The sequence below is a fragment of the Haliotis rubra genome, unplaced genomic scaffold (genome assembly GCF_003918875.1).
Source record: "Haliotis rubra isolate DU_JTF1 unplaced genomic scaffold, ASM391887v1 Scf48, whole genome shotgun sequence".
Lineage (NCBI taxonomy): Eukaryota > Metazoa > Mollusca > Gastropoda > Lepetellida > Haliotidae > Haliotis > Haliotis rubra.
In genome coordinates this window covers 1,272,284-1,286,230 of record NW_025767168.1, presented here as the reverse complement: position 1 = coordinate 1,286,230, position 13,947 = coordinate 1,272,284, and the positions used below count along the sequence as shown (strand labels likewise).

General features: G+C 39.2%; 1 protein-coding gene across 1 annotated transcript in view; it reads left to right on the top strand.

Annotated features, from left to right (window-relative positions):
* Positions 1-13,947, top strand: part of LOC124290969 (3-hydroxy-3-methylglutaryl-coenzyme A reductase-like) — a 40,614-nt gene that overhangs the window by 12,805 nt on the left and 13,862 nt on the right. The window contains exons 4-15 of the mRNA XM_046727820.1: positions 1,517-1,604; positions 2,489-2,679; positions 4,433-4,539; positions 5,492-5,614; positions 5,782-5,939; positions 6,950-7,131; positions 7,728-7,942; positions 8,537-8,652; positions 9,069-9,147; positions 9,602-9,760; positions 10,440-10,525; positions 10,646-10,717. Of these exons, the coding sequence (XP_046583776.1) occupies positions 1,517-1,604; positions 2,489-2,679; positions 4,433-4,539; positions 5,492-5,614; positions 5,782-5,939; positions 6,950-7,131; positions 7,728-7,942; positions 8,537-8,652; positions 9,069-9,147; positions 9,602-9,760; positions 10,440-10,525; positions 10,646-10,717 (1,576 nt within the window). The remainder of the gene's footprint in view (positions 1-1,516; positions 1,605-2,488; positions 2,680-4,432; positions 4,540-5,491; positions 5,615-5,781; positions 5,940-6,949; positions 7,132-7,727; positions 7,943-8,536; positions 8,653-9,068; positions 9,148-9,601; positions 9,761-10,439; positions 10,526-10,645; positions 10,718-13,947) is intronic.

Genomic DNA, 13,947 nt, shown 5'->3' with positions numbered 1-13,947 from the left:
GTGCTCGGTTAGCTAAAGTATATATGTACACAGACAAAAAGCTTAGTTATTGTTACATCACATTCTGTTGTATTTCGTCTGTTAAGGTATAAATTGTTTGCATGTTTAATAATTTTCATAATGTTTAGTAATCATTTGACAAATAATGCATATACTGCTGCAAGTAACTACATTTGATGTCTGTCATATTTGGTGGTCAGGATTGAAAGACAAAGTTAGTTATGTTTGAGAAACTATTGATTCTTTTAGCGTGATTAGAATGACTGTTGGCATCAGATTTGAGGATGACGAGGTTGATTGCAGAACTTGTGATGTATGACATGCTGAATTAAGGAAAGGGTGGGCCTAAACAGAGAGTCCACTATGATCTGATGGAGATCCTTTTATCTTGCTTCTTTTCTATGTTTCCACATGCTGATGTTGCCTTTATTGTGGTCTTGTCGTGTTGTTTGTACATCCTGTGTGTTTGGGGATCAGGGAAATCCATGTTAGGCTGAAATATTATCTTTGTTCTCGGGCAGTGATGCTCCAGCAAAAACATCCCACAAATCTGCTGTTAACACAGTTAATATGGTGAAACAGAACCTCTTCCATAGATTTGGAAAATAAGGATTAATCAGCCAGAGGTTTCAAATCGGTTCCTATAATTGAATGAGTTATTATTTGATATCCTCATCATCAAGGAGGCTTTTATGTTCAGAAACGTATTTCAGTTGATGTCAGTGGGCATTATTAGTAGTATTATGTAGTGATTTTATAAAGTATAGGTTTTAAAGTGCAGTGTTGCAGTTACTAAACTGTACAAGGTATTTATGATAATTTGTGTGTGTGTGTGGGGGGGTTCGGGGGGGGCTACGTTTTATCTGGAAATTTAAAACAAGTGAAATATAATCTTTCACTGTGCATTTGGTAAGAGTTTCTATTAGCTCCCAAATTCCTGTTCTGTTCACTCTTTACTATGTGTATTACAAGTCGTTGAAAACCAGGTCAAGGCCCAGTTTCACAAAGCAGTTGTAGCTCCAACTGTCAGATCTCTATTTTAAACTGTTGGAGTTAAGACATAGTGTTATGATTGCTTGTGAAACAGGACCCTGGCATGTCCATCTGTGTGTTGTGTTTGTGGTGTCTGTGCATGATTTATATGTTGTCTGTCTCACTGTATCTCAATGTTGACAATATGTATATTCCAGTGCCGGATTCTGCTCATGCATCAAGATATGTTTCTGTATTATCATACTTCATTATTTCCTCTCCAACTTCCAAGTGATTGTGGTAATCATAATAGTGATTATAATCTTGAAACATTTGTCCGTAGTATAGTCGTGATTGCGAAATTATAAAATATGCAATACTTGGAAAATTCAATGTATTATTAAAGCACAGTACCAAAGTAACTGTTCTATGATTCTAATATACATGGCACCTCATTGGCAGTTCCTAGAGTTGAATATTTTTTTATCCTCTATACATACATAATACTGGTGTTGGACAATATAGAGTTGTCTCCCTTATTCAGGTATATCTGGAGTTTTCACCATCTTCTCAAGCTTTGTGTTCAGCGTTGCCATCATCAACCTCCTTGGCAACAATCTGAAAGGACTTGAGTAAGTAGTTAACTGATACTGAATGTGGTTTGAATATTGAGTGGTCTGATATTATTATTTATCAGACCATGACACATTTCAGCAGGTCACATTTATTGTTTCCGTTCAACTTACACTGAAATTGTATCTGCAGGGGTGGAAATAACTTTAAAATTGCTAATGTACTCCGGTACAGTGGCACATGTAAACTCACTAGCCCTGATAATTTTTCCTCTGTACTGGCTGATTTTCTTGTTGATTTTTTTAAATAAACAACATAATTAGCATTGGAAAGTCAACTGGACACCGGTACAGCGTGATTGATATACAAATTTGCTAACCCTACAGAAAAAAACACTGGACTGGGGTGTCAGGCAATGGGTTATTTCCACCCCTATCAGCTAAGGCTAATTTATTAAGAAAATTTTCATATGTTCTTTCAGCATAAGCAGTCAAAAGACATAACACTGATGGCCCTAATAATGCGTCCAAGTGTCATGAGTAGAGGTGTGACGATACAGAAATTTTCGATACAATACGTATCGCGATATCATAGAACGATACGATTCGATACGATGCATATCACGATATGCTATCTTTAGTTATTTTCTTTTAAAAAGTGTATCTTGATAACAAGAAACAGTGTAAATTTTGACATAACCATCAATTTCTGGTGAAAATTCACAATTTAAAGGTCAACGATACATATCACGATACGGAAAAAAGTATCGATATATTTATTGTCAGAAAAAGTATCACGATTATCGATACTACGATATATCGTCACAACTCTAGTCATGAGACATTTCACTTTTGAACCAAGTTTACCATAAATGCATTTGCTGGTTTTTGTTTGAGGTTTTGACAATTGATTCTCTAAAAAGTGGTGTTTCTATCATCTCCAGTGAGGCTCTGCCATTTTTCTTGCTGTTGATTGACCTGTCTAAAGCCAGCGCCCTGGCTCGGTTCGCCCTCAACTCCTCCACACAGGATGAAGTGAGAGAGAACATAGCTAAAGGCATGGCCCTCATTGGTCCATCAATCACCCTGGATGCCATTGTGGAAACTCTGGTTATTGGCGTCGGAACACTGTCAGGTGAGCTCATTTGCGACCAAGAACTTTTCTAAAATTGATCAGTGAATAGATTGATTTCAAGTTGAACATGTTTTGTTCCAAATTGACATACCACATTCTCAGATGACCTCTGTATTTCATTCTGAAGGGTCTGTGAGGTCTAAGACTGCAAGGCGTGTAGAGTTATGCAGGGTTTTACACTGACTTTTAAAAATGTGAGTCATGGTGACTCACAATATCTATTTTGGGGAGGCATGTTCAATATATGGGAGTCATGAAAATTGTAATATTTCTTTGTGTTAATCATTCTCAGTATGTAACTGTCTATGTCACACCACCAAATGAAACTACAGCATTGTTCAATTCAAACAGCCAGGATTACTGTCTCCTCTGAGTTCTCTGGAATAATCTGACAGCTCTGTAAAAGTCAAACTATCATCGAACAATATCATTTTTTGCTAATCAAATCGATTTTATTGAACTGAATCGTGAGGGTCACCCATAAAACTTGCGTCAAGCTTGACTCGTATGATAATATTTTGAGAGTCGTTTGCAAAATTGTTGCATCAAATACGCAGGAATCACGCGTCATGTAAAACCCTGGTTATGTCTCTTGTGTGTGTCAGGATCCAGTTGTAAAACTGCCACACCCTGATAAGGATCCAGTCTATGTCGGCACCATAATCATGCTCAGTTGTACCAAAATGGATAAATATTTGACACCTGCTCCAGATTGATCTCTCTCTTTCTTTCTCTTTTTTTATCCCCCCCCCAGCATGTAAGGCTGGTGGATATAGTCGTCGCCTCGTCCGTCCCTAATCATTTTGTTTCCAGAGCATAACTCCAAAACCTTTCAATATTTTTCAATAAAGATTGGTAGAAATAACAAACAGAACCTAAGGTGGTGCCTTTTGCTATTTACAGATATTTGTCATTTTTATTTTTCTCGGTTTCCATGGAAACAATTCGGACTTAGTCTCAAAAGAGAGGGGCGGGCTTCGTTTCCGGAGCACAACTGGAAAACTTCTAAATATCTTTCAGCAAAACTTGGCAGATATATGAGACAGATCTTGAAGTGGTGCCTTTTGTTATTTACAGATTTTTGGCATTTTAATTTTTTTGGTTTTCATGGAAACGATTCAGACTTAGTCCCAAAAGGGAGAGGTGGGTTTCGTTTCCGGAGCACAACTTGAAAACTTCTTAATATCTTTCAGCAAAACTTGGCAGATATGTGAGGCAGATCCCAAAGTGGTGCCTTTTGCTATTTGCAGGTTTTTGTGATTTATTATTTTCTCGGTTTCGATGGAAACGATTCGAACTTAGTCACAAAAGGGAGAGGTGGGCTTCATTTCTAGTGCACAACTCGAAAAGCGTTCATTATCTTTCAACAGAATTTGGCAGATATATTAGGCAAATGTTGAAATTGTGCCCTTTGCTATTTACAGATTTTTGGCATTTATATATCTCATGATTTCCATTTAAATGATTGGAAACTAATTGTCAGATGATTTGTTCTTTCAAATATGTGGGGGCCGGGTGGATATGTCATCTTCTGATGACTCTTGTTTTGTCTTTTTGTTTAATTTGGATATGCAATGGTTAAGTGTCACAGCTGTTGTAGCAATATAACTGCAACAGACATAAAATACCAACAATAAACTTTTCTTACCACATATTTATTTTCCACGTACTTTTTCCAACACTGGAAGGGCAGTTGTCTCTTTCAGAAAATATGTTTTATCCCCAGCACTTTCAGTAACTCATGTTGTTCCAGGTGTTCGTCAGCTGGAAACCATGTGCTGTTTTGGCTGTCTGTCTGTCATGGCTAACTACCTTGCCTTCATGACCTTCTACCCAGCCTGTCTGGCACTGGTCCTGGAGGTAAGACTTGGACTTCTAGAGGTACAGAGCTATCTCCTTTACTTGAGGATGGTAGTATGACTATCATAGATCTGACATGTTTCTGTCAACCTACTTGATTCTTCAAGAAATTCTGTATGTACAGTTTCTTTTAACATTTCTTTTATTTCTGTGGTTCAGTTATTGACCCCTGCCGCAAAGCGGAACAGGGGAATATGTATTCAGCTGTGTCCGTATGTACATACGTCCCAATTCTTGTTAAAGCGGTATCTCATGAACCATTGTACCCAATGTCTTAAAATTTGGTGATAGCCTACATTGGGGAATTACGCAGACACCAGTCAGTTTTGGGTGACCTTGACCATAATTTCAAGGTCACCACGACACTTTGACCACTTATCAAACTCTTGTTCAAGCGATATCTCATGAATTATTGTGCCCAATGTCTTCAAATTTGGTGACAGCCTACATTTGGGGATAACACAGACATCATTTGATTTGAGTGACTTTGACCTTATCTTCAAGGTCACCATGACTCTGACCACTTTTCAAACTCTTGTTTACGCGATATCACTTGTTTTGGTTGTTTTTTGTGAGGCATTAATTTGAGCTAACAGATTTTAAAATCATTTTAGGAAGCAAGAATCCTGATCAGTGTTTAAAATTTGTAGGAGATTCTCTTCTGTGGTATTAGAATCTGGGGACAGCTAAATCTGGCAAGGACCTATTCACTTTCATGTTGAACTTCCATTAAATTATAAATCTTGTCAGCTAATTTATGAGAGAAACATTATTGAGATCATGAAGATTTGTGTTTGAATTGATCTTGAGCAACCAGCATCAGCAGTCATTCAGCTGGAATATTGCTGAGTGCAGCATTAAACAACAAATAAGCAAGCCAATAAAAACACATTTAAGAATATTTGATCAGTGTGAGAAATGTTGTGTGTGTGACTGCCACCTTGTGTTGTAGCTGACGAGGGTACGTAATCATGGCCGCCCCATGTGGCAGCTGCGGCAGCTGGCTCAGATCCTGCAGCAGGAGGAAGAAGAGACCAAGCCCAACCCTGTTACCCAGAGAGTCAAGATCATCATGGTGAGGAGGCTAGCACTCTCATATCTGTAGGACTCCAGAACAGTTGGCCTTGTGCTTTATCTTTTGAAATCTTTTATTTGATTTAAGTGGGTTAAAGTTGTAATAATGGTGCTGTTGAGTGTTCATTTGTCACAATTTAAGACTATTTCTTCTATTATTTAACCAAGTCTGCTGGGTTGGTACTTGTACATGCCCACAGTCGATGGGTGGCTGGAGCAGACAACGCTGCCACTCAGATGACCTCAGTCATGACCCCAGCAGAGCAGGCTTTGATGGACCAGAGAATCAACCCTGATGTACCTCTGTGGCAGTTCTATGTTCAGAGGTGAGTAGGTCAGGTTGTGTAGTGATGACATTTGACTGTGGCTTTGAATGTTTCAAGTCTACCTCTACAGACAACGCCGGGTTCCTTCTTCCCCCTTACACCCTGTACATTAACCCTATGCCACCTCCCCATCCTCCTAAGATGTGTCCTCTCTCTCACTCTCCTTCAGGCTGTGTATAATTATGCACATTGAAATATATTGTCTTAAATCCCCAATGGTTATGTTGTAGTGATATGCAATTTGAAAACTGTATAATTTTGAAGACTTTTATACATTAGATGTGTTTAAAGTGGTCCTACACTTTATCAGCTCATTCAGTTACGTTGAATCTAAAACTCTTCTTACAAACTGCTGAGGAACTGAGACATTGTATGAATAATCCCCATTATGTTGTCTCTGAGGCTGTGGGGTAGCTTAGTGGTTAGAGTGTTTGTTCGTCATCGGCGGAAGACCCAGGTTCAGTTACCCACATGGGCACAATGTGTGAAGCCCATTTTTGGTGTTCTCAGCTGTGATATTGCTGGCATATTGCTAAATGTGGGGTAAAACTAAACTCACTCACTCACTCTAATTTAATAAATCTGCCACACACAACACGCACGCAGCTAAATAACTAAATAAGTGAAATAACCTTGAGTGGAACATTAAAGTGCATTTAATAATCTTACATTGGATGACTGGGATCATTTGGCCATAATGACAACACTGACATCAGGTATTATGATATGGGCTGTATCATTTCTATATTGTACTTGTTGCATACATTGTAGCAATCAAATCACTTTGGCATTGTATGATACAAATTCAATATGATATGAAGTTCCATATGAATATGGTCTTTTTTTATTATTTATTAGTTATTAACTATATCATCCAAGTTCAGAATAGCAATCACTTCAGGAACCAGGTCCATTTCAGATGAACAAGTTGTGACGATATTTTTAAAATTGTTTAGTACAGTTCTGAGTGACAGCTTGCATTATGTTGAGAAACTTTACACCTGTTTCAGAATGTTTCTGGGAAGAGCTGATTATGCAATGACCCTCGTTTTGGCAATCGTCCTTACATGCAAATATATATTCATGGACACTGAAGTTGACCGCGAAGTGGAAGACATGCTAAAGACAGCCTCCACTGACAAGACAGTTGCAGAAATTGGAACTAATACCACCAGTGACTCACAGACAGAGGGTGAGTTGACCTTGTCAACGCCTCGTCCATTTGTCTGTAATCATTTTGTTTCCAGAGCATGACTGAAAACAAAAATTGGTAGATATATCAAACAAAACCTCAAGTGATGCCTTTTGCTATTTACAGACTTTTGACATTTTATTTTTCTTGGTTTCCATGGAAACAATTTGAACTTAATTTCAAAAGGGAGGGGTCACCTTCGTTTTTAAGGAGCACAACTTCGATAACCGTTCAATATCACTCAACCAAATTTGGTAGATATATCAACGAGACCCTAAAGTGATGCCTTTTGCTATTTGTAGATATTTGGCATTTATGTTTTTCATGATTTTCATGGAAATGATTTGGACTTATGTTTGAGATTTTACATGTTTTGATACTGTTCATGGATTCTCAAAATGTAGCTGATTTTATGTTTTGTTTTCTTAGTTGTCTGAGTTTATTATCCATCATTCAGTACATGCTGACAAGTGACATGTCTTCAGACATGCTTGATGGATTGAGGCAAATCGTGTCTTTGGTACCCATGTTCAAGATTTGAAAGATGTTCTAACAGAGTATACCATGATCATCACATTGGTTTTTGTTGGTTCCAGCCGTTGAAGTTAAGTCTGATGGACAAGTCAGTACTCCATTCAAACCAGGTGCATCCTTCATCATCGGTGAATATGATGACAGCTCTGATGACGAGAAGGAAGACAAGTCAACTCAGACAGAGGTGGATGATGAAGCATTCAAGCCGCTCCAGCTACTGATGAAACCCAAGCAACCTCGCTGTCTGGAAGACTGTTTAGCCATCATGAAGTCAGATGTAAGTATTTCTGACAACTCTATGGTGGTTCCAAGATATAGTTAGAGCATGCCGAAATCCCGAGTTCAATATGTGAAGCCCATTTCTGGTGTCTCTTCCTCTCTCTCTCTCCCCTCCCCCCACCGTAATATTGCTGGAATATTGCTAACAGCAGTGTAAAGCCCAATTCAATCATTCATTCACTCACTCTCACTCAAGCAGGACTAACTACTAATGCAGACGACTTTTTAAATAGGGTTTTTGCAAGTCCTCAGAACAAGTTTCTAAAACACTGAAAACGAATGAGCATGGTTTTACTCATGTAGAGAATTGAATCTTAGTTTTTGAGTGAGTGAGTTGAGTTTTACACCGCACTCAGCAATATTCCAGCTATATGGCGGCGGTCTGTAAATAGTCGAGTCTGGACCAGACAATCCAGTGATCAACAGCATGAGCATCGATCTGAGTAACTGGGAACCGATGACATGTCTTAGTTTTTGACTTGACAAGCAAATGCTTTAACCACTAGGCTTCCCCACCATCCCTGAATTTCTAAGTCTGTCTCAGGATAAGCAGTGTCAGATGCCGCTGGTACTAATAACGGCTGTTTTGCAGGATGGCCCTGGGGTGCTGACTGATGCAGAGATCCAGCTACTGGTGGAGAGGAAGCACATCCCGGCCTACAAGCTGGAGAGTATTTTACAGGACTACGTCAGAGGTGTCGCCATCAGGTAAACAAACCATCAGCTGAACACTAAATGCAGTTTGACGACTATCAATAAAATATATAGGTTCTTTGGAAATCAGACTCAGAGGCTTGGTTCAATGTGTTAGTGTATCAGATGGTATGGATTGGTGTTCACTATGTTGATCACTGGATTACCTGGTTTTGAATATTTACAGACTGCAGTCAGATAGCTGGAATAGTGCTATACATACAAATGGTATATAGTTAGCTAGGAAGTTGCACTGACTGATTGGATTTTGAATGGTAGAATACACAGACACATGTTCACGTCACTGTGTGAGTGTGGTAGTCTTAAACTTGACGTTTCACCACAGTTTTGATAATGTTCATTCTTTGGGTACTTTAACAGTGACAGTGTATTCTGTGGTTTATTTTATGTACCTTTCTTTGATATTCCAGACGACGGATGGTTTCTGAAAAACTTGCTGCCACTGATGCTTTGGAGACGTTGCCATATGAACACTATGATTACAAATATGTAAGAATATGCTTTGGTTGTTGACAAGTTTTAAAAATTCTTTACCTAGCTAATCATGTGAGAAAATATATATTAAAGTAGAATTTACATTCAAAGGGGCATGGGTGGTCCAGTTGGTTAAGGCACCACAATTCCCTGTGCAGAATTGTGTGCCTTGAGAGAATATGATTGTGGGTTCAGATTGTGTGTTTGCACCTGTTATGTTTCCACACCCCTGGTTTCACCGAAGTGTTAAACATCTGAGTCCTCCATCACTTCATGCTCCCCTCTCACATAAAGCTGATACACCATGATATAACTGCACTACTGTTTAAATGGCATCTTCATTTGACTTCTCTGTAATATTTGTTTTTTTTCTTGAATATATTATTGGCTTTGAGATTCCTGATATTGAGTAAAGTTTTTATTTTCTTATTATCAAGGACATCCACTATATGTGTTACCTGTTTGCCAGGTTGACGGGGCCTGCTGTGAGAATGTGATTGGCTACATGCCTTTACCAGTGGGTGTCGCAGGTCCCCTGCTCCTTGATGGCGTCAAGTACCAGGTTCCCATGGCAACAACGGAAGGATGTTTGGTTGCCAGCACCAACAGAGGCTGTCGAGCAATTGAAGTGAGTAACTCTTGTGAGAAAGGAGTTCTCCAAATATGTCAAAATTCATAAATGTTTTCACTGAGGCAGAAGTAGTGTGTATGTACAGTTAATCTTGATATCAGTCCCCCGTGAAGATCCAGATTAAAATTGGTCTTCAGCAACCCATGCTTGACGTAAGTGGCAACTAAAGCGGATCGGGTGGTCAGGCCAACTGATTTGGTTGACACATGTCAGCCTATCGCTATTGTGTAGATCGATGCTCATTCTGTTGATCGCTTTATTGTCTGGTCCAGTCTCAGACTGCTGCCATGTAGCTGGAAAAGTGCTGAGTCCGGCGTTAAACAACAGCCAAACCAAAACTTGATATTAATACTTAAAGAAATAGATTGTGAAGTCAGCAAGTGACGAAACAAGATCAATGGAAGATCTGTTGGATGAGGGAAACAGTACCAGTACATGGCAGCAGCAGTAAGTGATAAGCTCTATAATATGTGGGTGTACTCAAAACTTTCGTCACTGATGAATGGCATACATTCAGATGTACATGGCAACTGACCACACTCAACATTTTACCAGTGATTCAACCATTTAATACTGACACTGGCAATAACAAAAAAACACCTTACAACCGTCCCTGCAGCTACGGAACAGTTATCACGGCGAAGACTTAAAGCTTTTATTTGTTGATTGTTTACAGCAAAGTGGAGGAGCCCACAGCATGGTCATCAATGAAGGCATGACCCGCGCACCAGTCGTTCGGTTCCCTACGGCCAAGAGAGCAAGGTCAGTAGTAAGTCAGCCCTATGGAGACATGGGTTAGAATATCTCTCCGTCGGTCTACTGCATGTTGCTAGTGGCGTCTTATGGTTTTGTATCTGTATTGCTAAATATTTATTTCCACAGTGAGGTGAAACTTTGGATGGAGGACAAGGAGAATTTTGAGCTGATCAAGGAAGCATTTGATCTCACAAGCAGGTAAGAAATTCTCCTTGTCGATATTTGGAATATGCACCCATTACCCCCAGACTGTATGCTGCTTAGACTTAACTGATGGCACCTGTTTTAGGTCTGATAAGCCACCATATTTTGCTGGAATATTGCTGGTTGATACGTTAAACAACATTCATTCTGTCATTTCTCTCCTCGTGGATAAATCCCGGTATACGTGGATAACACTATTAACAGTAGGCGTTACCAAATTTGTACATAAAAACATTTAAAAATTATGGGAAGGGAGGGGGGCATTGATTTTGTACATGACATGCAGGGTGGGGTCACTTACTTTGTACATAAATTCAGGGGGTGGAGGGTCATTCACATTGTACATGCTTCTCCATAAAAATTATCATATCTCACACACACACACACACACACACATTGAATATTTTGTTACACCTTGTCAGTGAGACATCTCAAGAACCATTCACTGGATTTTCTTCATATTTGACACCAAGCTTCATCTAGGAAGGTGCAGGTTGTCTGGTCATGGGTTTGTTGACATTTAACTTCATCTTAAACTGCAACCTTCACTTTCAATACTTTTTAAGTTTGATTTAATAATTTGCGGCGGAGGATATGCTTGTTATCCCCCCAGGGCTCCAGATAATTTTTCAACATCAGAAGTACGTACTCCTTATTTTTTCAAAATAGGAGTACTGGGAAAACTTAAAGAGTACATTTAGAGTACTGAATGGAATTTAATGGAGTACCAGTAATCTTATGTTTCATTTCATATATGTACCACAACATTGCTACTCTTGTGTAAACAATTAGAAAAACAATAAAGCAAAACTTTTTCAATATCGAACAATATAGAACAATTTTTTATGGATAACAACTTCTTTCAGACAAAACAACTTTTTCAGATAAATGTCTGTAAATGATTCTAACATCATACACCATTGCTGTTGTGCGTATCTGCTACGTTTTCTAAAATATTTCCTACCGTATCGTGCATATATTTTATCCGTACATACGCCGATACAGCCCTTATCTGGAGCCCTGTCCCCTGCCGAGTGTGTAGCGCGAAGTTGGGGATATAGTATTAGGCTCCGTACGTACATACGAATAAAAATATCTTAAGAACCGTTGACTAGATTCTTTTCATATTTGGTACCTAGGTTCATCACAGCATAAGAAAGGTCCCAGTCAGGTTTGGTGACCTTGACCTTCATTTCAAGGTCACAAGGGGACTTTAACGTTTTACTCTTGTCAGCGAGATATCTAGAGAACCGCTCACTAGATTGTCTTCATATTCAACACCAAGCTTTACCTTGGGAAGGTGCCAGTCGATTTTGGTGACCTTCATGTAATTTTCAAGGTCATGGCGACACTTTGAAGATTTCAGCATGTTAACCTGCATGTTAAGCTATCTTAAGAACCGTTCACTGGATTTTCTTCACATTCAACACCAAGCTTCATCTAGGGAAGGCGCAGGGCCCACTTGATTTTGGTGACCGTCACTTAATTTTCAAGGTCACAGCGACACTTTGAAGATTTCAGTATGTTAACCTGCATGTTAAGATGGTCAGCGAGATATCTCAAGAACCATTAACTGGACTTTCTTCATATTTGACACCAAGCTTCATCTAGGGAAAGAGCAAGGCCCAGTCGATTTGGGTGACCTTCACTTATTTTTCAAGGTCACAGCGACACTTTGAAGATTTCAGCATGTGAAATTGCATTTTAAGATAGTCAGCAAGATATCGCAAAAAACGTTCACTGGATTTTTTTCATATTTGACACCAAGCTTCATCTAATAAAAGCGCAACCTGTGAAGATCCTGGGTAGAATAGGTCTTCAGCAAACCATGCTTGCCACAAAAGGCGACTATGCTTGTCGTAAGAGACGAATAACGGGATCGGGTGGTCAGGCTCACTGACTTGGTTGACACATGTCATCGGTTCCCAATTGCGTAGATCGATGCTCATGCTGTTGATAACTGGATTGTCTGGTCCAGACATCGATTATTTACAGACCGCCGCCATATAGCTGTAATATTGCTGAGTGCGGCGTAAAACTAAACTCACTCACTCACTAATGAAGGCGCAGGGCCCGGTCAATTTTGGTGACATTCACATAATTTTCAAGGTCATTGCAACACTTTGAAGATTTCAGCATGTTAACCTGAATTCACTGGATTTTCTTCATAGACTTTCAAGACTTCCCTTGAATGTTTTTCAATAAGCAATTTCTTTAGTACCATTTTTGCATATTTCATTCACTATGACATTCATGTCACGGTCAAAGTCAGTCTTGAAAATATATGTGTGTTTGAACAACTAAAGAGAAGATGTCAAGAGAGGTTGACTGGTCATGTTTTTGTTGACATTTAACTTCATCTTAAACTTTCATTACTTTTGAAGTTTGATTTGATAATTTGCAGCGGGGGATTATGTCACCTTAGTGACAATGCTTGTTAAAGATCACATGCAACCCCAAAAAACAAATATGTATATGATGCGATTGTGTATAGAGATGTTGGGTTTTGTAAGTACATGCTCTCTGCATTTGTGTTCGATCCAATCAACAAATACTGAGCCAATCAACAAATACTGAGATGGTGAACTACTGTGTGGCTTGAAACTGTCGTTCGTCCAAGTACAAAGCAGGACTTAAAACTGACAATCTGAGTTTCCACCAGTTTCCGTCCAATCCAGTCATCCGAGAAAAATGGATGCAGTTTGTTTGCAACCCACAGACATAATAACTTGTCATGTGTACAAGTATCACACCTGCCTGTCTGTGTAATTACATAATATGACAGAGACAGAACTCAGGGGCACGAGCCATAAATCAATGTATTTTGTTTATGGTGTATAGCCTGATAGGTGTTAAGTTCAAATTGCATGTGGTCAATGATTGAAGTTGTGCAAGCAGACACACAGGTGTCAATAAAACAGACATTGAGTTTTTTCTGTGACAGAAACTGCTTATCACATTTCAGTTTTCAAGCTGAGCAATTTTTAACAATGAAATTAGTATTTCTAATGCTACCAAGTATGGGACCAGTGTATTTTTTGTTACTGCAGACCCAAGATGCTTGTAATCACAAGAAACATCTTCACAGCGAGAATTCTTGCATGCATCACTTGTTGTGTTTTCACGAATTGAAGCCTTCCGGTTCAAAAGCCGCGGCGAACCTAATCACTGCTCACTAAGCATGCATGCTATGGGTGCAGTGCAGCACAACTGTTGAAACCCAC